At 42.5% G+C, this 25,888-nt stretch overlaps 1 protein-coding gene across 1 annotated transcript in view; it reads left to right on the top strand.

Annotated features, from left to right (window-relative positions):
* The first annotated feature begins 1,512 nt into the window (after positions 1-1,512).
* Positions 1,513-25,888, top strand: part of dpy19l1l (dpy-19-like 1, like (H. sapiens)) — a 30,479-nt gene continuing 6,103 nt past the window's right edge. The window contains exons 1-16 of the mRNA XM_080470732.1: positions 1,513-1,889; positions 2,277-2,301; positions 2,386-2,473; positions 7,220-7,357; positions 8,073-8,193; positions 11,728-11,821; positions 12,053-12,110; positions 13,806-13,897; positions 15,675-15,774; positions 17,443-17,520; positions 20,559-20,645; positions 20,829-20,888; positions 21,843-21,923; positions 22,280-22,381; positions 23,951-24,022; positions 24,577-24,650. Coding sequence (XP_080326858.1) covers positions 1,667-1,889; positions 2,277-2,301; positions 2,386-2,473; positions 7,220-7,357; positions 8,073-8,193; positions 11,728-11,821; positions 12,053-12,110; positions 13,806-13,897; positions 15,675-15,774; positions 17,443-17,520; positions 20,559-20,645; positions 20,829-20,888; positions 21,843-21,923; positions 22,280-22,381; positions 23,951-24,022; positions 24,577-24,650 — 1,493 coding nt within the window. The 5' untranslated portion in view covers positions 1,513-1,666. The remainder of the gene's footprint in view (positions 1,890-2,276; positions 2,302-2,385; positions 2,474-7,219; positions 7,358-8,072; positions 8,194-11,727; positions 11,822-12,052; positions 12,111-13,805; positions 13,898-15,674; positions 15,775-17,442; positions 17,521-20,558; positions 20,646-20,828; positions 20,889-21,842; positions 21,924-22,279; positions 22,382-23,950; positions 24,023-24,576; positions 24,651-25,888) is intronic.

The following is a 25,888-nucleotide window of genomic DNA, read 5'->3' as shown; positions in this document are numbered from 1 at the left end:
TCAACACATCTTGTTTGATGGTCCAACATGTGAACCAATGACTCTGGTGGTTCCGTCCAGAGACCTCGGCCTCAGGCTCGTTCTGTCCAAGAAGATGTCGGCCAAGATTGTGTAAAAACAGTGTTTCCTCTGACTGTTATAGTCAATTACGTTTGGCCAGGGATATAAAGGATGACATAAAGAACATACAATAGAGTGCTGACATGTGTTTATTTTCTAGTCCTATCCGGACACCGACTGGTCTCGTGAGGTACTGTTTAGATTAGAGTCCAATATGTTTAGAGTGTCGTTTTATAATGAAAGGAGCTGCCCTGACGATTCATGTCTGTGTTTCAATCTGCATATTTTGTGGTTTAAGGCAGAAAACAACAAATATTAAAAAGTGTATTTCAGGTATAACGCTTATCATACAACTCTAAGGCATAAATTATATATAAGAATGTGATCCTTTTTTTTTTTATAGGCAATTCAAGAGTGACTTTGAAATAGGAAATACAAAAACACTTCCCAGTGTGAAATCTGAGCACTGTCTAACTGGGAATTTCTCACTGGGAATGTGGGAATGTACGTGACTTAATATAATTTACCTTTTTAAATCATTTCAGGAACAGAATTTCCCAATGAGGTACTTTGTAAGGAACAGATTTTTTAGCCAAAGTAGTTAAAGAATTTTTATGTTCATATTTCACTCATAGAACCAAAATCTATTGGTAATTCTCACTTTAGTTTTTACTTTTTTTTGTTAAATATGGCTGGTAGAGTAGAACTGAATAGAATTTTAATATTTTATTACTCTTAGAGGGAAATTATTTTAAGTATTGCTCCACGCAGAATAGGACACACAGAATAAATAGGAAGGTTGGTGCAATATAACAAGAACAAAAATAAAGTAAAATGATAATTAAAGCTGCATGCAGCCTTGAACGGGTCCTCGCCAGAGACTGTCAGGGTGTCATCTAATGAAACAAGTGAAATTTGGGGCCAGTCAGACCAACTAGTAATCGGATTACTTTTTCAAGGTAATTGGCAGCACTGATGACCGGTTATTCTTTTATCATATTGTATTTTTATCTGCTTTTATCTGCTATTTGTGCAATACATCCACCCCCATATTGTGTACATGTCCACACTTATAGGCACCGTGTGCATATTCTTCTGTTATATTGTATTTTTACCTGCTTTTTTGTGCGATACATCCACCCCCATACTCTGTACATGTCCACACTTATAGGCACAGTGTGCATATTTTTCTATTATATTGTATTTTTATCTGCTTTTTTTAGTTCCTGCTATGTGTGCTTCTTTCTCTGTACTATCCTGCTGTACCACTACAAATTTCTCCACATGCGAGATAAATAAAGGGATATCTTATCTTATCTTATAAAATACATGAGCGCACCATCGACCCCCGCCACCTGGCGTTGCCATGACGACTGTTGGAAGCTGCTTGCAGTGGCGCGCCGCGGCCGGCAGGGGGCGCCGCGGCACCACGTTTCCGTCCGGGAAGCAGTCGAAGCATCTCTCAGGTAGTAGAAGGGGCAGATCCGAGGAGCCGATACGAGAGGCTGTTGTGGGGCTGCGTAGCTGCGCACACCCCTCGGGTCCTTCGGCTTCCCCTCGCGAGCCTCGACTCCTCCTGGAAGAAGAAGAAGAAAACTGAAAAATCATGGTGGCAAAAAACAGAAAACAGACCGGGAAGAGTCCGGCGACCCAGACTGACCGCGACCGGATCCCTCTCGCTTCGCCCCCCGGCAAAAGTAGCGTCCGTCGCCCGGGCAGGGAGGGCAAGGCTTTCAACGGCTCCCACCCGAATGGGCTCTCGGGCATCGGGCACAAGCTCGGGCTGAGTCCCGCCGCCGCCGCGAAGCTAGGAGCGACTCTGCTGCTCGGTAAGTTTTCTCCGGAGCGTTAGCCGCCTAGCTCCGCCCGCTAACCGCAGCTAGCGCTCCGGTAGCATTAGCTCGTTAAAACCAAGTTATCTCACACCATCGCCGGGCTAACGTTAGCTCCTCCGAGCGCTGGCGCTCCGGTGCCAACGATGCCACCCGGGGGAAAAATAAATAAAGAAAACCCGTTTATTGACGGAGCGGCTCCACACGTGTTCGCAGGTTTTACCTGGAGAAGTTGGGGCTCCGCTCGCTCCTTTAAGCGCGCGACAAGAGCCCCAAACTCCTCATCCCTGCTCCGACGTGTCTTGTTTTGGAATCTCTCCTCCGTAAACCTGTTTTCTCCTTCATAAAGCGATGATTTCTCAAGTGAATTCTCTCCGTCCACAGCTGCTCTGACTGGATATCTGCACTGGTGAGCCCCGCTGCTTCACTGTCTTCTCACACACACCGAGTTTAATTCACCTGCTCCTGTCTCACGGATTTCTCCTGTAATTAGGCATCATCTGTCCCAGCTCTTTGAGAATGACAGGCACTTTTCACACCTGTCTAACCTGGAGAAGGAAATGGCTTTCCGCACGGAAATGGTGAGTGTTTCCTCTTGATTTCTCTCTGCAGCATTGAAGCTGGTGAGGCTTTGTTTTAACAGATTCATCTGACAGAAACAAGGTGCAGGAAATGATCCCAAATGTTTTTATATGGTAAAGAATCCGGATCAGTCTTCTCCCAAAACTGAAGAAGGAGATTAAAACCGTGTGGCCCCATTAGTCCAGAACAAAACAAGATTTCCCCGTCTGTGTTTTCACAAATGTCATTGTCCACCCCAGATTGTTTCCCCCCCAAAATAAATGTCGTTGACACAAACCCACTTAAAAATCTTTTTTAAAAAACGAAGAACAGGGCAAACACAAGCCTCTGCTCCTCAGTATAACATACATTTTAGGATTGTAAACGCCAACAAGCCAAAACCGTTTGCACAAATATAAAAACAAGCACACGTTTTAACGGCATCCGTCGTCATCGCAGTGGGTAAACCGTAAATGCCGGTCGTACACGTGACGGCGATGATATTTCGGTCTCATACTGTGACGTTAAACTCCGTGTCACCCCGAGTGTCTGAACGCAAACGTAAAGGTTTTTCCAAATCTCCACTTTGGCCGGAAGTTTTTAGATTTAATCGTTTTCGGTGACTTGCAGCTTTGTGTAAACTAAAAGGCACCAACGCATTGAAATGTCACAGTTTTTACTACATTTCACATTTGTCACCATGAAAACCAATGGATTACAAGGTTATTTAATCCACCAGACCACTTCTTTCATCAGTTGTCATGGTCGTTTGAATTGCTTCATGTTTTCACGGTTTGACCCGACCTTTGACCTCCAACTGTTAACCAGGGTAAAGACGTCACTGCATCATGTGGCATATCAGAGGGAATTTTAAACGGAACATTTTGGCGTTGGTTTGACATCAGTTGGATTAAAACTGACCGTGTTATGTCAAAATAAAAAATGTTACCTTTCCATGACCTCGACCTTGACCTTTGACTCAGTTGCTCTCAATATTTAATGGAACCATGATAGGGTAAAGACAAACCATCCCTGAAAACTTCATGCAAGTTTTGCGAAAGCCACACCTATGTTAACAGAAGCTGATCTCCTCCATGAGGTGCCTCTCCCATCCGCTTTGTATGTGACCCCCCCCCCCCCCCCCCCCAGTTTTTGGGGATTTATTCCGATATGGTTAGCGGTTAACCGACCTCAATCTAATCGATCGGTCCTTGGATGATGACAAATCATCCCGGAAGATTTTGTGCAATTCGGGTGAATGGTTTTTGCGAAAAGCTGGAAAAATACATACATACAAACCAATAAATACACAGACGAAAACATAACCTTTTCGGTCAACTTTCGTTTCAAAAGGTAATAAATAAATACACGCAGCCAGATACAAAACCTTCACCCCAACTTTCATTGGCAAATTTAAAAACTCAAATTGGCAAAAGAACAATTAAACTTCACACACAAAGCAAAGCCCTGGTTGAGACAAGCTTCTTGCTGTGAGCTCAGTGAGCGAGTTCTTTCTGGTGCAAAGATGAAACGGAGACTGTAATAGGCAGGTGGTCTTAATGTTGTGGCTGACTGGTGTCTACGCCATACTGTGTATTCAGTGAGATCCTGTCTGGTGTCTTCAGTGAGGACATTGAGCTGTCACGGTGTTGCTTGTAGAAAGTCTGCTGAACCTTGGTGGAACGCTCTGATTTTCCCTCCCGATGGGACGTGTGCCAAGCCGCAACGATATTTCCTGTTCCCGTCTCTCCCAGAGGACTCAAGTTTGGGCACTTTGGGCATGTGACGCATGCACAACACAAACTTAGCAGCGGCTGTTGTCTCGAGCGTCACAGAGTCAGAGTTTGCCCGTGAACTCTCTCTTATTGTGGTTTGTGATGAGCTCCACCATTTCTGTGTCGACAGTAAATATGAAGATTGTTTTTGTTGCTCGGAGTGTTGGAGGTGTTTTCTTCCAGACTTGACAGGCTGCGGTCTGTCGATGAGAGAGTCCAGCATCCAGTTACAGATAAGCGAGCAGATGCCCGGCGAGACCGGCTTCCCCAATCAGCTGCCGTGGTGTGATAGTCTCCACTGCAGAGCCCCAGCGTATGAATATATCTTGTGTCTGTGCAGCTAAACGGTTGTAATCCTTCATGAAAACTAACATTATATAACATAATGAAAAGACCCCCATGGCTGACTTCCGCTCCACGTCCCCTCGACACATGTTGAGGATGTTATGGCGCCATTGCAGAACTTGTTAGTGTTTCTCTGTGGCTTATACCTGCTGTCCATACGTCTACTCTCATGAAGCACTATTTGGTCTCTGCGGGGGCTCAACCATCCTGCTGACTTGTCTGTTCTTCCTGTGGCTGGATTTAGTTCTTCATGACTTATCGTGTGCTTTAGGTTCTTTCCCTCCCTCCAGGATATGGATTTGGGAGCACTCATATGCCTTCCTCCTGATTGTAGTTCACAATTCAATTTTTTTTATACAGCACCAAATAAGCGCAGTTATTTCAAGGCACTCTTACAGAGGACAATTCCACATGAGCAAGTGGAGGAGATGGGTAAAGGAAAAACTCAATTTTAACAGAAAATAACCTGCAGAACCAGGAGACGTTCTGCTGTTCGGTTTGGGATTCGAGGTTCCAAAAAGAGAAAAGGAGAGGACAGAGACAAAGAGCAACAAGTGGACAGACATAAATCCATTCGCTGCACAGTAGAAGAAAGAATATAGACCATAAAGCTGTGAAAGGATCTGTAAATTACAGTGCTTGGGCGTGACGTCATTGTTGTCAACTGACGGCAAATCGATAAGCTGTCATTTCCTACAGGAACACCGACGCCCATAAAACAAGAATAATGTTTCTGCCCTTTGTTTCAAAAAGTACTGGATGGAAACAAACACATCCCATGAACTTAATTTAACAAGCTTTTATATTTGTTTGCACCACCTCTGGACTGGGGTTGCTCTGACTCCTGTTTGCAGACAAAAAATGGAGCAAATCTTTGTTTCCAGTGTCGATGCCAACGGTAGGCTGGGGCAGTGCTTGTTTGATCCTCCATCATGCCGCGTCCCGACGCAGAAGTGTCCTTTGGAAACACACACAAGCTCGTATTAACTTCTTCTACTTGGGTCTCCTTCACACGACAACGTTCCAAGTGAAAACACATCGTTTTTCATTGAAGTGGTTTTAAGTTTTCAGCGGCTCCGAGCGCCGTTGTCGTGTGAACGGACGCCAAGAGCGCAACGGAGGTTTTGCGTTTTCACTTGGAATCGTGGCCGCGACAAAGTCGGAAGTGTTTGTTTTTATCAATCATAATGTTGTCGTAATACTCCTCATTTTCACAAATCGCATATCCACTTCTTGAAGCTGCGGTGGAAACTAGAAATGTGCCTGGTGGCTAAATTTCCCACTGAATAGATAAGAAATGTAATCAAGACAAGTTAAAAAGATAAAGGAAAATAGAGAAAAAAACTGATTTTGGTGCATTTTATTATATTATAGACAATTTCCCTGAATATGTTCCGTACAATAAAAGCTCTCTAAAGCCTTTAGTATTCTTCAACGACCGCATCTGATTTTAGAATCTGCTGAAGTACGAGACACTTTGCGCCGTGCCGTTGATTCCAGACTCTACGTTTTCCATAAACGTAATGAAATCTTCGTCTTCTGCAAAGCCAAAGCAATACCTTGCCGGACAATTCCCATTTTCCAAGAGGATTGGTCAGTGAGCAGTCTTTAACAACTGAGTAGCTCTTATCCTGAACATTACCGGACGTTACCATGGCAACAAACCTGGATAAAAGATTCATCACGGTTGTACTGAATAATGGAGCCGGACCCAGGAGGTTTACCTCAGTATGACGGGAACCCTCCTCATAGTACAGCCCTCTGCTCAGTAGATAGAATTTGATATATTATATAGAATTCGGGTTATAGATTCTACACAGCCACGATCACAAACTCGATAATGCAGCGTTAAGAGTAATGTCTTTTTCAGGCCCCATCTTTATATTTGACATGTAAACACAAATATCTGAGGCAAAGTCCTGTGGAGTTGAACTCTGACCGGTGAATTCATCCGTTTGCTGTGTGGCCGATCCACATCATGTACACCTCAGAGGGATTTATTATTCCTTTAAACCAGGGGTGTCAAACGTAAGATCTGTCCTAAGATCGGCCCGCAAGAGGCTCCAATCCGGCCAATAAACCACCGAGCTAAAGAAGAACACATTGATTCTTCTTCATAACAAATTTCTTCGGAGTAGCGACACGACACTGACACCCGAGCTGAGCTATGGGACCTCAGGATTTCTGCAATCTGACCATTCGAGTCATGAAAGGGGTTTCCTGTACAGACAAAGTTCTTCAGTCTGTCTTATCTCTCTGGTTTCTTCTCCGAGTCACCACAAACTCTTCTGTGAAGAGGAAAAAAAAAAAAATAGTGTCTTTCCAAGTCACCTCATGTTTTTTTTAAGCCTCCTCACTTCATCCGGAGCTGAAAGCTGCTGCTGTTTCGGTGATGATACTGAAGGTGAAAATGTGATCATATGCAAACAGAATGTTTTTCCTCTCCTCGCCCCTGCTGTGCTGCGAGCCGTTACCATCTGCCGAGCCTGTCGAACCCGTTCCCTCGTTCTGTCTGGGCCGTGTGCTGCCGAGTTATATTTAGTGTCCGTCTGCTGCGCGTCTCTCATCCTGCTCTGTTGTTCTGCAACACTGGATTTTAATTCAGACATGTTGTGCTCTGGGGGGGGGTTCTTTTCCTTTTTGCAGGGTTTGTACTATTCCTACTACAAGACCATCATTGAGGCTCCTTCCTTCTTGGATGGCCTTCACATGATCATGAATGATCGGCTGACGGAGTACCCGCTGGTCATCAACACGCTGAAGAGATTCAACCTCTACCCCGAGGTAAGCTGGATGTGCAGGTGTGTTTTTGAATTTGACATAAATAACGTTGAAATGCCAGTGAGGATCAGGGATGTTGGCCTTTTGTTTGACACTTGTTTGATTAGATTCTTCCTGGTATTTTCGGTCACACCGTGGGTGGAATATCTCCGAACACATTACATTATTATCTCTCTGTTCATGCAGCACTTCATAACAAATCATTGCACATTGAAGACGAGTCGACTTTCTCCAACATGGAGCTGAGTGACAATCCGCTCATCGATCTGTCATCCAGTGATGTTTGCAAGAACCATTTTGTCATTCCAGCTGCGTCGAGATAAAGTCTCAGTTTTCATGTTTTTATTCAGACCGAGTCTGTGTGCGATCAGTCTTTTATCCAGATGAATTTCTTCTGTCACCAGTATGGATTAAATTTTGTTTTTTCATCCCATCTGAACTTCAGAGACTCTAACCTGGTTACAAAGCTGCTTGTAAACTCACTTATTAAAGTGGGGAATATCTTCCAGTCTGAAATATGGAAGATTTTTCATATTCATCATCTGTGCAGAAGAAGTCGAGTAACGTTGGGAAATAAAAGTCGTGCAGTACTTTCTGGGAAACTCAAAAGTAAAGAAGGACCCAATAAGAAGTGTGTTTGTGTCTTTAGCCAATCGCAGGACAGCGAGGTCCCTTCACACGCTGCTTTTCAACAAGCGTGTCCTCTCCGTCTCCGCAGGTGGTCCTGGCCAGCTGGTACCGGCTGTACACGGGCGTAATGGGCTACTTTGGAATCCCCACCAAGATGTGTTGGTCCATCAACAGAGGAGAGGGACTGACTCCTGTGGACAGCTGTGAAGGTACAGACAGTTGCCATGGCGCCCTGGTCTGCACGGCAACACACTCTCATCCGTATACACACACACACACACACACACACACACACACACACACACACACACACACACACACACACACACACACACACACACACACACACACACACACACACACACACACACACACACACATCTTGTTTTCAAGGAGCTCCAGATATTTTACTGTCAACGACAACAAAGAATAAAAAGAGTTGTGGTTGGTGTTAATTTTCTAGAATATGTGATAATTCATGCTACAACAGGATGTTTCCCAAATTTTATAGAATTTTCAGGCTATAAAAATCTTTGAAACGTAGCAGGGTGCAGAGCAGGACTGTAAAAGTAATTTTATTGGCTGGACCGGTAAAATAGAGGTAAATAGTGCTTAAATGTAAACGTTTCTGTTTTTCTTTGCCATGGCGTGAAGTATACATGACGAAAATATTTAAATGTATATTTGGTTTTGATTTAAAAACCAAATAGTTACTGCGGAAAATGACTGCAGTCTCAACATAAAGAAAATTTTAATGATACTTTCTGAAGCAAAATACAGTGAAATGTCCCACATCAAGAGGAGCCCCGGTTCAAGACAAGGCTCAAGCGGTTTCTGTGTAGAGTATTCATGGTGTCCCTGAGTTCACTCGTCAAAAATCATGTATTTAAGGGTTAACTGGTGACGTGACTTAAAATGTTGTCGTCTAAATGAGGCCTAAATTACCTGGAGCTATTAATGTGCGTGTGTTTGCCCTGTGACGTTCCCAGATTGTGTTCTGACTGCTGAAGCAAAGTTGGAATTTACCCGCGACACTAAGTTAAGATAGACGGATGTCATGCAAAACGTTAAAAAGAAATCCTGCCCACCGTCTTGTCTGAGAGGCTGAAATGGAATAAATTTTCCACTCTGTGCTTTTTCAAAAGGACCAAAAGTAATGAGATTCCTTTGTGTTGCGCATCCCACACAAATATAATGTGTATAACAAGTAACCGGTTGAGGAGTTGAACATAATAATTATTATTGTGGCTCCGGGGGGGAAAAGAAAACCTCTTCTCAATTATTATGCAGAAATATATATATATTTGTTTTTCAATGTGTTCACGGGAACATTTCCTCGAAGGATAAATGTTCTGACGGTAAACAAGCAGGAGGCTGTCAGCCTGCCTCTGTGGAGCAGCGAGCTGTGTTTCTGCCCGCCTCATTAGTGAAGGGCGGCACCCCGGAGCCGTCGTACGCAGGCTGGTTTCAGTGTTTACATAAACCTGACGCAAACCGCCCCACACTTCCTGTAACCGTCAGCCAGTGCACTTACTCTTGTGTGATGCAGGATGGAAGGGAAGCTTTTTTTTTTAATCTGTTTGTCTTGATGAAGGCGAAACTTTTTGTGATATCAACACATTTTCAAGGAGCTCGTTAGATCTTCCAGCCTCATCAGTTCGCATGACGTACCTGCTAATTTAGCCGAGCAACGGCGGCGAAGGGGAAATTATTTGATGGTGCTTGAAAAGCTACAATCAGGACTTCCGTTAACTCGACTGTGAGGCAAAGCAACGTTTATTCTTGCATCTTTCTGCGGTGTTCAGGAGAACAAATGCACTGCTGCCGTTTAATCAACAAAGCATTTGTACTTTGTTACTGTACTTTAGTAGATTTTCCCCAAATAAAATTTTGAAAGTAAGTTTATACGATTTTAGATGTATTCCAGCAACAACTGCTTTTTTGTTCAAAAAATTATTTCTGATTCACAACAACAATTTGAATAATGATCTGTATCATTATACAGTTATTTTATTCGTCTGTGAATACGAGCCTAACTCCAACAATTCGAGATGCTGTAGAAAAGACATCTCATGTAAGTGAATTTAAAGTAAATCCAATTGACTTCTTATTTTATTTTTACTCAAATACATAATCGGATCAACTTTCTTTTTCTTTAGCACAGAAGTGGAATCATTACTTTTGCTTCTACACGTTTTTTGTCCTCCGCACTTTAAAAGACGGTGAGCAGTGTGACACCTGTACTGATCATATTTGTTTTTTAGGCCTTGTTTACGTGACGTTTTCGTGTGAGTGGTTTCATTACAAAAGCAACCAACAGCATCAACTAGTGGCCTAACATGCGAACTACATTATTTTTAGTGTTGCTGTTGACATCGATTTCTCAACGTTGCCATGACAACATAAAACTTTTCTGACATGAAAAATGAAAAATCGTGTAATCGGGGCTTTATTGTGGTGATACTCTGTGTTTTTGTTGTAGATTTAGAGAAGAAACTATATATGTGTTGTCAAATTTGCTTCATTTACCGATTGTACACAACAGCTGTACTTTAAAACTAAAACTTGTTAGTTTTGTGATATATGAAAAAAAATAACCACTTTGATGCAAATTTCAGTCCCATGTAAGAATCTAGCGAAGAAGTAATTTAATATTAAATAAAATACAAATGAAGAAACTTCATTGATTCAAACAGGATCATTCATTTGGGTGTATGCAGTATTGAGTAACAAGACTATTGAATGACAGCATCCTAAACCATAATTCTTTAATGCTTTTTCGCTTGTTAACAACACTAAGTGCGTATCTCACATTGTGGAAACCGTTCTAGGTCACGTCTGAGTGTAGATGTTTTGTTATTGTCTGTAGAGTCGCAGAATATATATCCGCCTCCATTTGATCTGCATGCCGAACAAAGCTTGCGGTTCATAAAATTTGCATGCCCCAAAGCTTTTGAACAGAGCTTCCATAAGCTTCCACCAACTGAAAACTGTTTCCCCTGCTATTATTAACCGCAGAGCAGCCGAACACGTTGTGTGCCGAGCTCTGCAGAGACACTACCGGTTTCCTCCGCTATTTTTGCAATGACCTACTCAACCTGAGGTGCCTCTAAAAATCCTGCACCCAAGATGTAAGCAGAACATTGTATAGAGGACTTCTGGATGTTACCTGATGGATGAAAACCAGAGCTGAACAGCCATGTCGCCGTCAATTTTCTGCTCTGTGATGTTCCCTATACGTTAAGCATGAGCTTTATTACGAGTTCTTATCATGGAAAATTCTCTAGTCTCAATACTAAGAAAAAAAGAATGAAAATAAACAATGTTTGCTTAGTCGACCGAGCATGTTGTGTTCTGGTTTAAAGGTTGGTGGGTCAATAAGCCATCGTGTTCTTGGGTAAACATGGAACCAAAAGTTGTCAGTGGTGTAAACGCACCTTGCATGGAAGCTGTAGGCGTTGTTGTTTGTTTGTTTACCAGATCATCCAGAGTCGCAGTTTGAAGACTGTAATATCCATGAATTAAATATTAATAACATTAGAATTTGCTGTTGTCAGTTTTCCGTGTCTTGAAAATATCAGATTCTTCCAAAAACCAATAATTTCTCACCCTTTTGGGATGAAGATGAATTAAATGATCAGAAGTTGTTTTTTTTTTTAATCATCTGTCCCTTGACTCCAGTAGTGATCTTCGACTTGGATAAAGACTCCAACACCTTGTGTGTGTCTCTGTGTGTCTTTCAGGCCTGGGCGATCCAGCCTATTTCTACGTGAGCTGCGTGTTCCTGCTGAACGGCCTGATGATGAGCCTGTTCTTCATCTACGGCGCCTACCTCAGGTAACGCCTCTCGCTCGCAGGGCTCCGCCCCTTCAATGCTCAGCTGTAGATCAGAGAGGATGACCGTTGTTACGGTCCAGATCATCTCTTCGCAGAGGCCTATCATGCGTAGTCCGCTTCTCTCCAGAGTCTGACAGATTTTTAGAATTTTAGGCAGAATGGAAGATGACCTCTCTGGCTCTCTGCCTCCTCTCCCTCCTGTCCTCACCGCTTTCCATTTGTCCTCATCAGCGGCAGCCGGCTGGGCGGAATCGTTACCACGCTCTGTTTTTTCTTCAATCACGGCGAGGTGAGCACACCGCTCCTATTATCTGCCACAGAGGATTGAAACGACGCAACTTTGTAGCTCAACACAGGGCTCTCTCGGCGTAAGCCTCTGAAATGTATAAAAACCATGAATGGAGAAGCACTCCAAAAAGCAGAGGGTGGTTGATAGGGGCTTGTTTCAACCCTTCAGAGAAGCTTAGTGTTGGTTTTGGCTGGCAGTCAAAGCTGAGCCCCTGCACCCGCGTCCCGCTCAGCTTCCCTCTGCAGCAAACGGCAAGTCGCTATTTCTCCAGATCAATACACCGACGTTTGAGTCAGACACACACCGACACCCTTTTGATGAGCACAGTTGAAGTATCTGGTTTTTCGACACTTGCGTCGGTTTCGCTTCTATCGTGCGACACAGCAGGAGTCGTATCAGGTCACGTTACACATCAAGACATCACGGGAACAGTTTTGTAATGGTTACAGGAAGCTAACATCGCCGTGCTCATCCTGTTGACCTTCTATAAACAAGGTTGTTTATAGATGAAAACCAGCGCACCTCCAATACGACAAGCCGTTTTCACACACTGTAAACACAAATACAAAACACCAAAATCCCTGCAGCATCATTTTGTCAACCCACTTGCTTCATATCAGATAAATAAACCAGATAATAAATATCCAAAACAAAGCACAGTTTAGGAGAATATTGGATTCGTCATTTTCAACCAGAAACTTAAAAGATCGGCTCATTTTCAAAAAAAATTATAAATTCTTCAAACCAGTCGTGTCCAGTTTTCATCTTTGAAGTCGAGGATGCATTTTGCACCTGAAAAGGTTACCAATCAGTCAGATCGTGTGTATATTTGTTATCAATCCAGTGTTGTCCTGGTCAGTCCTCCAGTTAGATTGAAAGCAGTAAAGCCTTTCTATGTATATTCCCCCTTTACATGCCTGGCTTCCCTCCGCTTGCTCCGGTTTGCTCCTACCGTTCAAACATGTCGCTTATTAGTTAAAGTTGTGTCTCTAATTCTAGTGTACGTGGGATTGAGTGACAAACTGTTGTAACTTGCCTTTCAAACTCCATAAGCTGGGATCCGATCAAACCTCCCACAACCCTGAACATGGACACCAGAAGTTGAATGGCTGATTCATCTGTTTTCAATCACTATAAAATCTGCACTTAACAGCTGCTGTGAAAATGAAGACAAACTCTTGATACGTCTGTTGACAGACTTGCTTGGATATACTTCAAAAGAGACGGTATAATCACCACAGATTTATGGAATAAATCAAAATCCTCCAGTCAACAGCTGTCTGTCATGCAGATGCAACGATTACTAAATGACCCATTTTCTTCTCTTCTGAGGTCAAAGTCGGAAAAAACAACAAGAATTGATGTTGTGGACTGACACAGCAGGATAATGTTGAGGCTGTTTGTCTGAATATGCACCTGCTGTGTTTGTTTCCTCTGAACTAATCAATCATTTGCTGGATTTCGAGCTCAAATGTTCAGCTTTCTTCATCATAATCTAATATCATGGCATTCTGCTCCTATTTTTACATTAAAAATCATCTTGTATTGAATCACACACACCAGTAGTGTCTTGTTAAATTAATCAATTTATTTATAAGCTGCTGAAGAAACTGATGTTTACCATCCACTCTGATGTGTTATCGCTTTAATATTTTCTTTCTTGTGGCTTTTTTTTTCCCCCTCTCATGTAATCAGAGTACTCGTGTGATGTGGACTCCGCCTCTGAGGGAGAGCTTTGCCTACCCGTTTCTCGTCCTGCAGATGCTCCTTCTCACCTACATCCTACGGTAAAACTCACCGTCCAATTACTTCCTCCTCCACGTTACAATATTAGAAATTACATTTACTTCTCTGGGTTTTTCTTTAACTGCACGGCAGCTGTGTTGTTCTGTCAAAATCTTGTTTTTATTTGTACCCCGCTGGAAGATTTTGTTTTATTTTAGTTTGTCGTGAAAATTTAGTTCCAGTGTTTGTAAAGGAACCCATTACCGATACAACCACAAATATTCACTGAGCATTACTTTAGGAACATTGTACTACGGTCTCCACTGTATGTTGGAAGCCTGTTTGAGATGTTTTTTTCTCTTTATTTGAGCAAAATGAGGACACAATACAAAACTAGGAAGAGTTAATAAAACCATCTAATCCACACAACACATCACCACAGAATCAGTGGATTTCTACTTGGCCAGGAGGTAGTTGATTTAGCCTTTTTAGCCATTTATTGTTTGATAGATGATTCAGTCTTGAAGACGACCAAAGAGGGAAGCGATTTAAATCAGTTATCCAGAGTTTCACAGTTTGGGCCATTCATTTTTATGTAAAACTGACATTTGAAGGTGACAAAGTGGAAACTGAAAGCCTTTTGCTTCCTCGTGAGTTCGGAGTGAATGTTTGATTTTAACAAAAAAAAAAGTAGAGAAATGTGTCTGGAAGGTCTTGTTTATTATTAATGAATTCCTACATAAATATGCAGCATTAATAGATGAAATTGGTAAAAATTAAAACTTTCTAAAGCGAGGTGCAGTTGGAATATGAATCGTTCTTAGAAATGTGTTTCGTCTGAGAAGTATTTAGTAAAGCGGAGGAGGATGCCATGCGGCCCAGACAATATGACAATATGCGAGTTATAGTACAGAGATGTTAGACATGACGTATTCACTATATGAGATGCTCTTCTGATAATACCACAGGACTTCAGAACTTTGTTGCAGACAAACTGACGTAATCAACAAGGCTTTTTTTGTCTGAACGTTTTATTGTTTCTCTGCCGGTCTGAGTCTGAGTGAACTCCAGAGACGGTCGTTTTGAAAAGGGCTGGAGGTCAGCTGTCTCAGAAATACCCAAAGGTTACGTACCTCACAATTTACACAGTCTGATGTCTAACTCAACCTCCTGGCCTCTGTCTGCATCACGCTGCTGCATCACGGAAAAACCTTGATTGCAACTCTGCGGGTGCTCCTATTAAGGTGCTTGGCGAGTGCAAACCTCTGGCGTAACAAACCACCTTCCTGAATACAATATTGCCTTGTGTGTTTGGGATTCACTCCCTTGATCTAATTATAGAGAGAATTCTTTTTTGTTTGAAGTGTAACCAGCCTGAAGCAGCATCTGTTCTTCTTTTCTCTGTGTTTTCATCTTGTTTTTCTGCTGGATTGTGACGTGAAACAGGCACTTGAGTTTCCAACCGTGTGTCCTGTTGGCGGTAGTTAGTGAGGAGAAGCAAAGCCAGCTCCTGTTGTCAGCTAAATAGTCTACTAAAAACAGGCTCTCCGGTGAGCTCAAGCACTTGTCGTGCAGGAACGCGGTCATCGTCTCGTTGCACAGCGGCAGAGGGGCGCGCCTTACGCCTCTGAGCTGTTAGGAACGTGTGAATTCCTCTGGCATCGCTTTTCTAGTAAATGGAGAATGACCTTGATCGGCTTGGCACACGACGAGGTTTCCAAGTGAGATTCAATAAGTATTTTCTCAGTCCTCTTACTGCGTCGTCTCTTATCTTCCACAGTCTCTCATTGTTTTGGTTTGTCTCTTCTTCTTTTCTTTTTTTTTTTGGTTACTCTTCAGGACGAGGAACCCGAGCAGGGCAGCGCTGGTCGCCCTGGGCATCTCCAATGTGTGCTTCATGCTGCCATGGCAATTCGCCCAGTTTGTGCTGCTTACTCAGGTAAACAGTGAGCAAGACAAATACCGAGACGGAGGGTGTGGGGGACAGAAGCGGGGACAAGGGGATTAAGAAGGAAATAAAGACTTTGAGCAAACTGGGTTTATTTGGAGAAAGGTGTAGCGACTTGGCAAGATGACAAGGCAATAAAGAGGCGGCAAGAAAAAGGGATACAGATATGAAAACACCACTCACATCCTCATTTCTCCAAACAATCCCAGCATGCAGTAGAAAAAAACATTCATATGACGTCCAAAGTAGCTGGAAAATCCTGCTGAGACGATGAATGTAGGCCAGCCGACAGAACATTGATCAGAAGTTTTAAACCCGGATGTCAGAGTAAAAACGGGTCACTCCTCCGAGCTTGTGCAGGAACAGTTGGGTCCAAGCCGGCTGCAGCCCCCGCAGGCCGCTGCTGCTCGCTAACACTTTCAACACAACACGCCATGTTTTTTTGTTGTTCCATTTACAAGCTGCTAATTGAACCCGTTCGCCTCATCCGCTGCATGAATACACCGACTCGAGGCCAAAATCCTCCTCCCACACCGCCCGTTCATCTGTAAGACGTCAGCTTGAAAAAAAGAGAAAAAAAAGGGAAAATTCAGAATTGCACATTTGACATCCTATCTGCCAGCATTAATCTGAGGCATAATTAATATTGCTGAATTAGTGCGTACTTGTAGATAAGTACAAACCCTGAAGTGGGCCACCGGAGTGATTACAGACTCTTAATGTGTTTAATTATAGTCGCGCGTAGCAATTTAGAAAAGCTTTTAACACTTCATTTATCACATTTGCATGTGTGCATTTTATTTTCTCACATGAAGAAGTGATTTAAAAGATCATCAATTATTATGATGTCATGATTATCTGCACAATAAGCACGATGAGACTCGGTTTACGTTAAAAGTTACATCGAGAAAATCTCGTTAGTTCCTTCATTTAAACTTCTAATTAGTAGATGCAATGATTATTTAGAGAAAGGAAGTTTTGTCAATTGTGTGGAAAAAGAGACTAATCAAGTGGAACTATAATTGCTTTGGTATGAATTTAGTGGTGCGGCTTGTGCTTTGTATTAGATAATAATAATGACACGATAACAGAACATCAGAGGAGAGAAACTGAAGAGTTTCTGCATCGGATCGAGTCGAATTCAGGCTCCATTCATAGATGAAATGTAGGATCACTGTGACGCTGTTGTCCACGCAGTCCCAACATAGCACAAGTCCTACACGCAAGCATTTCAATTTTTAAAGTGAAGATTTTGTTGCCGGGACACAAAAAGATTAAAAACTCCACGATGCAACCTCATATTTTTCTAGTCCAAATCAACCCAAACGTTCTTGTCGGTGTCCCTCTAATGCAGGGGTGTCGAACTCCAGGCCTCGAGGGCCGCAGCCCTGCACGTTTTCAATGTCTCCCTCCCCTGAATGTCCTGATGGTTCATCACCACATTCAGCACAAAGCCAGATAACGAGCTGCTCATTGCAATCAGCTGTGTTGAAGCTGGGAGACATGCAAAACGTGCAGGGCTGCGGCCCTTGAGGCCTGGAGTCCGACACATGTGCTCTAATGCATCGGTGTGTGCACGAGGTTTTTGCCGGAATCTTCAGGTTCAACATGGTGGCGTTGTAATCCGTTAATGGACTGCTCCTTTTGTTTGCTCCTCAGGTGGCCTCCCTCTTTGCTTCCTACATCCTTGGTTACCTCGCTGCCACCAAGATGCAGTCCATACTTGTTACTCATATGGTACAGTGAACAACCTTCCTATATCTTATATCTGTTGATGAATTACAGTGTTTCTGATGTTTTTATTTCATGTGATGAAATTTGAGAATATCACACTAGTGTATGCCGATGCGATAAATAGGGAGTTCAGCCGTGCCTCTGATTGTGTTGTTCCCTGCATAGGTGGCTGTTTCCAGCCACGATCCTTTGCTCGGCCTCGCTTCCTCGTATCTCCCCAGAAGGGAGACTTGAGCATGAGCTGTGAGGTTAACACCCGCAGAGACGGGGATGACTTTCATTAGCATTAACGACGCCGCTGCGCAAACACGGGTGCCTTTTTTTTTTTTTTTTGAGGTGTGAAGACGTGAGAGCAACTCCTTCTCCAGTCACAAAGATAAAAGTGTAACTGTGAGAATGTGTGAGGATGTTTGTGTCTGTGTGAGAGAGTGTGTGTGCATTGTTCTGGCCGTTGGTCCCTCTTTCTCCGCATTCTTCCCCGCTAATCCGCTCAGCTCGCCGAGCTGCTCGCCAGTGCCTGTGTGCTCGGCTGATAAGGAGAAGGGCCTTTGTGGTGAGATGCTGGAGATTTTTGTCAGAGGGAGGCATATGGCTCTGCATAATTCAGACGACTTGGCAATGACGACTCTGCCTGCGTGTGGGTTCACGAAAAATAAAGACGCACAACCAGCCGCTTGTGTGTGTGTATGTGTGTGTGTGTCCTCTGCGACCTGCGGCGTTCCTGATGAGCGCTCAGTGGCCCCACTTTTTCCAGAACACACACACACACACGCACTGCAATGCAGCCATTAGTGTGCTTTTTATGATTGTTTTATTAGTTTGTACGTTAAATGCGGAAAATTTTGATTCTTCAAGTGAAAAGAATGCCACTAAAGATTTAATGAAAAGTGAAAATAAATTGAACGCAAAGTTGAAGTCAGACTTTCTTATAGCTTTGAAAATAAATAGTCAGAAAAATGTAACGCTTCCAACAGTGCAGAATAGTGAATGTCTTTGGAGGCCCCATTTACACATTTGCATAGGGCGTTGGTTGTCCGTTTCCATGACAACGGTGCTCGAAGCCACTGAGAACGCTCCAACCCAGTCTCAGGAAAACAACTTTCTGAAAACACTTGGTCTCTAAGACGGCAGAAATGCTTCTACTGCATAGGCGCACCACGGCCATAGTGGATAGTTCTTCTGCACATGCTCAGTAGCTGGGAGTCTTGACAGGACGGAGGAAACGTTGTTCTCATTGTCCAGTTTATATTCTCCGGGAACTTGGTACTTTTATCGTTTACGGTCACTCGATATCGTCGTCTGTCCATACGAATGTCCGTGCACTGCCATTTTTAATGAATATAGTATTTTGTTTTCTATGTGTGGTTTCATTACAAAAACAAACAGCACCCACTAGTGGCCCAACATGAAAACTATCGTCTCCTGTGTTTCTGCCATTTTCGTGTAAACTGACATCATTTTCAAAACGATTCCTTTTAAACACGAAACTTCTCTGAAATTAAAGCGCAATAACTTTTTCTCTTGAAACGCTGTAGTGTAAACGGGACCTGAGCTCCTCCCTTTCACACGGTTCCACGAAGCATTTCACACCGGAAACTTTTTTTTTTTTTTTTTGTTTAATTCGGGATGACTTTCCCTTCTCCAACGGCAATTCGAACTTTAGTCTAATACACTCAAGGTCAAAGCTTTTCCAAGGCAAACATCCCCACAGTCCCTCTGTTTATACCCCTTCACAAGGTTAAACTTCTGTAGGGCTGGTTGTCTTTGACGAAGCGATCGTCTGTGGCACGGCTGGGATTCCAGATTGTGTGTCAGTCTTAAAGCCCAGTTAAGTTCTTTAAAGTTCAATTCTCACAGATTGTCCACAGATCCCCAAGTTACTCCAACTGAAGGGGCAGCAGGCACCTTACTCAGCATCCTCATTACAATCGCAGTGTGAATGTGATCGAGGATGTTCCTGGTGACTAATCTCTCTGTTGACTAAATGAAAGCAGGTTTATGAGATTTACGTATTGGGTGGTGTTCAACTCTCAGAATGAAATACATCAATGATGTTTCCATGGTAATGAATGGGTTCAGTTTGAACTCTTACTTTTGACATTTGAACAGGTTTGACTTTCTATTTTAGCTTCCAGTTCGAGGATTGTGGCCTTGGTTGTGTAAAACCCACCATCAGCCTTGTTTTTTATCACAGTATTGAAATTGATGTGAATTATTCAACTTTTGGATGCCCAGACTGCCACAACTAGGGTTTGAACCCTTGTCTCCCATATTCAAAACTTCAATGCCAAAGTGCAGTTTAAAAAAAAATGTTGCAATGCTGGACATCACCTGTTTTTAATGCTGGAAGGAGATGCAGACTAATTAAAACCCCAACAAACAGACCAGAATAACTGCTTTTTTCTTCCAATCAGTCAAACTCGCCCACCACCAACACCCCCGATGTGTTTATTCTCATGTCATCCTCTAATTTGATTCATTTTCAATGCCAGCTAGAACTGCAGGCACTTACTGCTTAAACAGTGTTATCATTGTTTCTAAAATAATGATGGTAAATCTCTTCTCTTCCACGGTTTTATCTAATGCTCAGCAGCACAAGCGCCCTCTCGCCTCGGTGAGAAGTGTCCGCGGTTGATTATCAGAGCCTCTGTAATGCTGAGTGGTGCATTTCTCTCCACTTCACTGTGGGATTAAGCATCAAAAGTTCAATGAATGGGATTAAACTCCACTCGCGGCTGTATATTCACAGTTTAATGCGTTTGTCAGACTTAGCATTGTCGCTTAATACAGTATATCCCAGACCACCCTCCTGCTATAGAGAAGCACAGATGTTGTTCTTATCCTGCTGGGAGTTATTGAAGTGTGCACGTTAGCCTGAAACCTGGAGGAACGTCTGCGCCTCGGCGCTCGCTGCCAGGCCGCCGTGTTCAACGGCATTTCTGATCACACGGGGCAGAGCGCGCTCACCGAGCAGGCCGCAGCAGCGTGGATTTCACGGTGCTGCGATGAGTGACGGCTCCTCTCTCGCCCACCTCCCGCAGGTCACGCTCGGCGTCTGCTTCATCCTGATGTTCGGGAACTCCATGCTCCTCACGTCCTTCTACGCCTCCTCACTCGTCTCCATCTGGGTGAGTTTGAGTCAGTTTATTTACCGCCCAACAGATTGGGTCAGTCTGCCTTTGAAACTGCAGGAAAAGGCTCCATTTGAAATGTAAACATCAAGATGGAAAATCTGTTTTAATATTGGGTGGAATTGTCATTTTATTATTCCTCCTTTTATGTGGTTTTGTTGGTTGTTCTGTGTTTTTCAGCTGATTATTGCATTGAGAGATAGATTTGCTCAAGTCTTCAAACCTGGCCTAATTATCTGGGTAAGAACACGGGTTTATTTTTTTTAATGAAATTATGCATGATGGATTGCATTCGGCTAAAATTCCTCTATAGACAGACACACTGCTTCTTGTCGGCCATATTTATATTTTAGTTTTCTTCTGCCATTCTCCCATGCATGTACACAAAAAGCATGTCAAAACGTGCAGAGATTTCGTGAATAGTGTGCTATGACTTGTTAATAATTCGACTATCCGTTTCCGCAAAAATTGCAAAAGACAGCCCAAAGTTTGCCGTTCATAACGGATGGGATTTTTTGGAAAAATACAAAAAAAAAGTTGTTTAATGCCATGAGGCTTCGGCATACTGTCAGCTAGAGACTTCATTTAACTTTTAAAACATTTCCACATCTGGCCACTCTTCAGTTGTGGAAACCTATTTTGCAATCTTCAACCAATTTTAAACTGTGAGCCTTTATTTTTAATTATCACTGGTACTTTATTGATACTTCCTAACTGTTACTGGTACTTCATACTTTATGATAACAATCCAACGTGGTCGTGTGTTCATAAGAATGTCTGTGTGCTCTCGTTGTTCATAACTTATTGTATCTGTAGTTTCTTTGAAAACGGACATCGCTTTAAAAACGTTGCCTTGCAAACACGAAACATTTCTGAAAGGAAAATGCAAAAAAAAACTAAAAACGATGCATTGATTTGAATTGTTGCGTAAACGAGGCCTGAACGTGAAACTGAAACCCACATATTCCATATTGCCAGTAAATAAAAAGCATCTCATGAAAAATAAAATATTTTGAAGTAAATGAATGTAGGTACTTGGTGTGCTGACGGATTCCGAGTAAAAATGATACTGACGGATTATTTATGCTCGGGTGTCGTCTGCACGGCTCATCTGGCTTCCTCTTGACCCGGCAGCACCTGGAGACCCTGATAACTGTGTTTGTGTGTGTCTCTCTCTCTCTTCTCTCCCTGCAGGTCATGCAGGGTCTGGCTTGGGTCGGCTCCACTGTTCTGCTCAAATTCCTGCTGTCCACAGTCCTCGGTGCCTCCGATGATGTAAGTCGCTGTAACTTCATGTCTGTCCGATCGTGATACTGCTGTTAAGGCAGCAGAGGATCGTCATGGTTCAAAAGGGATTTGTACATTTCCCTGGAGATACTTAGTTGTCGGACCACCTGAAAATACACCAGTCTATCTTCTAAGGAGATTTATCCATCTTCTGGTGAAATGGTGCTGAAGATGAACCCGTCTGACTGAGTAAAGGCAGGGTTCCACTCAGAAAATTGGAAAAAAAATGAAGCAAATGATCAAAATATTCTTTTTGTTTGTGGAATTTAAACCTCATAACATTAATGGGGACGTCCAAACCAACATGGAACAGATCACTTCTACTGCAAACGTGTCTTCTCCAGGCTCACATCAGCGGACTCATCAAGTCAAAGTTCACCAGCTACAATGACTTCCACACTCTGATGTACACCTGCGCTGCCGAGTTTGACTTCATGGAGATGGAGGTGAGGTCTGATCCCGAAGCACAGCTGACATTTACCTTCCTGTCACTGCATGGTGATCGCTCATCGTGTAGCACTGAAGCACCCACACATGAAAACGCTCGTCTGAAGTGGCCGGGTGGGAAAATCTCTAGTTTTACATCTAAAAATGTCCGTCGTCTCCTGTGAGGTAGTGGGAAATCTCCACATACCTGCTTTGTCACCTCAGAGGAGCTGGATGGCGTCGCAGCAGGAACGAGTGCAGAGGCTTGAATTTGACAGAAAACAGAAACCTGACGGTAGAATCTGGCAATTTAATTATCCAAGTAGTTGGCCTGGTTTCATGTAAATGTCTGAAACTGATGCATGAAGTCCTTTCACACTCAGCCGAGTAACCTGCTAATCCCAGCCCCCCTGGAGGGGCGCAGGATTACTGTGAACGACTTTTATTGGCATGGAGAGCAGTGTCTGCCCTGGACGGTCTCTAGCTGCAGGTGTATGAACAGTGGGCACTGTAAGTTGTTATCCGGCTCAGTCGCGGCATCCAAACATGATGATGATGATGCACACAACTGTTATCATAGAAACTTAAAAAGTGGCGCTGAACCTACAGGGTGCAGACATGATGGAGTTTCTGCCGAGCCGTGTCTTTTCCTCGGTGATGGTTTCTCCAACATGATGACATCACAACTTGTGCACCAGAAAGGGGGAGGGGTGAACGGCGGACCTGTGATCTGAACCCACGTCATGTGAAATATAGAAAAAAGGCAGATGAATTGTAAACTCCTGCTTGTTTAGACTTAGTCGGTCATTTTCAATTTTGAAAATTGTATTGTCCAACAGATGCCGTCGGTAAATCGTCTTTTAAAGGCCTAAACTATCAGTTTTCTTTTTTTAAAGTTTAGCTTATTATCATCTTCTACCAGATTCATTAGTAAGACAAGTTGGAACATTTAATCCCCCTGTTGAAATCTGTTTATCCTGCCTTTCCTGTCCTATGATATTACTTTGTTTGAATGTTTATGGAAAGATTCGTTATGATTGAGTTTACCAGATTTATGTATTTCGGATTAAAAGTACAGATTAGATGGAACTGACTCTTAATAAGCCAGTCCTGCGGTATTGACGTTGCAGAGGAGACACACATCCAACATTTATTGTTTAACAGGAAGATTAAAAAGATTATTTCATCTGAAAAATACTTAGTCATAGATACAAGATTTAAAAAAGGAAACGCATTTAATATTTCCTAGACTTTATTGACCACATTTTGTCAGTTTATTTTTAATTGTTTTCTTATTTAAGTATTTTTTCATCATTGATTTGTCAATAGCTGTTGTCGTCTTCTATGTCTTTATATTTATTTCCCAACTAACCTTGTTAAGTCCTTCATATTTGCCTCGCACTTCATCACACAGCATCTTCCTATTTGCAAAGCCTTTCAAATTCCATTCACCTTGTGTGTAAAGTGTTGCATAAATCAGATAAAACGATGTTGTGAATGTGTAGAGGAAGTAAGTACACGTCGACCTTGCTCAGTCTCTCTCTCTCTCTCTCTCTCTGTCTCTCGCTCTCTCTCTCTCTGTCTCTCAGACGCCTCTACGTTACCTCAAAACGTTGCTGCTGCCCATCAACGTCACGGTTGTTGCTCTTATTGCCGCTAAGGTGAGAGTCTGGAGAGTTTGGATTAAATTACTTGTCTGTCAATAAATGCAAATGAAACTTGTCGGTGAATCGCATTAGGATTTTCTCAATTTATGCCAAAAGATTTTATTTCTCAAAAATACGCTGCTGGGTTATGCTTAGTATTCGCTATATAAATGTACTTGCGCTGGTCTTTGTCTGCTCCGGCTTATACACGTGTTTCCTTACACCAACTTTTTAATTTCAACTTGTATTCCTGTTTTCTGTACTCTGCAGAGGAAATCAACATATCCAGATGTATATTTAATCTCGCAAAAGGAAAGAATAGTGAGAACATTTACTCCCGATTCCTGTCACTCGTACAGGAAACATCAGAGGAAGAAATATTTAAGGACCTGCTCTTTTTATGTAGTTTAATCTTATTACAGTCTGCCCACGCTAAGCTAAGAATACATGAATTGATTTGACAAAGCATGACGTGCGGTACATGGCCAAGCTGTCTGAGAGATCTTCTCATTCAAAAAAGTCATTCTCCACCGAGCTTGAAATATTCACTTATTTTATTCTCACTTCAGACGGTCCAGGATGTCGTTCGATCCCTGAGGCACGGAGGGGAAACAAAGATGGAAGATGCAGATGAAGCTGCAGGGTAAGGCTTCCTGTCTGGACTGAAGTGACTGCAGAAAGGTTTAAAAAAAAAAAAAAATAATAATTAAGATATGCTAACGAAAGAAAACGACACTCGAGATCCAATCCATTGATGTCTGCTGTGCCGTCGTCATGGAAACCAGCTAACTTCAGCCTGTCCAGTCTCATAAATCCAGCATTTAGTCTCTTTCCAGCATGCTGAATGAACACCAGAGGTTCATTGAAAAGAGGCGAAGTGACTGTAGCAGTACTACACTGCCTCATTACTGCCACCTTGTGCACAAAAAGTGGCACTACATAGATTCTTATGAACTCCATCTTTAATGTGATGCGATTCAGCTGCTTCCTCTGCGCTCACAAGATCATCTGCATGTTTGATCTGGCAAAAGCGGTGATCCATCGGCTGTGGGATTCAAACCAGGGACCTTCTGGCTACAGGCTCACTTACCTCTCCACTGAACCAGGAGGCCAAACTCAGTTTAGTTCAGGGGCCAGGGACCGGCGAAATAGTGCCATAATAACCTTTAAATTCTAAGTTTTTCTCTGTTGTCATGCAGACTATACATGATGAAAATGTCTATATTTTTGCAAAACAAAGCAATTAGTACCATGGATGGATTCTTTATTGTCATTGTAACAAGTCCAACGAGATTTAAAAGTGTGATCCTGTCTTTGCATGAAAACAAAACTCTACCAGTAAAAACTGCAAAAAATATAAAAATGGAGACATAAAGACAAACAGATACCCCACACTCAAACACACACAAGCGTATAATTTGTTGCACTGGACCCTTGTTAACATGTTGCACATTAATTGTTTATTGTAGCCTTGAGTTAAGTAAAAACTATTTTTGAATCTGTTGTTTCTTGTTTTTATTGCAGCAGTTGAAACAGGGAGTGTCCAGGGTGACGATGTTTTTTCTTTTTTTTTTTAAGGAACAGCAGTAACTTTGCAGTTCTTCTAGTGTTTTGAATTACTACAGTCTCAACATGAAGCCAATTTTAATGAAACCTTTGGGTCAAAATACAGTGAAATGTACACACACACAAAAAAAAGAAAAAATTATATATATGTGTGTATGTATGTATATATGTATAGTAATTTGTTTAAAAAAAGGTGTTTTCTTTGAAATGTTTACAATCTGCTTGGCGGTTTGTTCACATCAGAGCCTTATGTTTGACACCCTGGTCGACAAACACTCAATATTGTGATATAATGTCGAGTTTTACAACAAATAC

The sequence above is a fragment of the Lipophrys pholis genome (assembly GCF_963383615.2).
Source record: "Lipophrys pholis genome assembly, chromosome: 9".
Taxonomy (NCBI): Eukaryota; Metazoa; Chordata; class Actinopteri; order Blenniiformes; family Blenniidae; genus Lipophrys; species Lipophrys pholis.
This window is presented reverse-complemented; position numbering and strand designations above follow the sequence as displayed.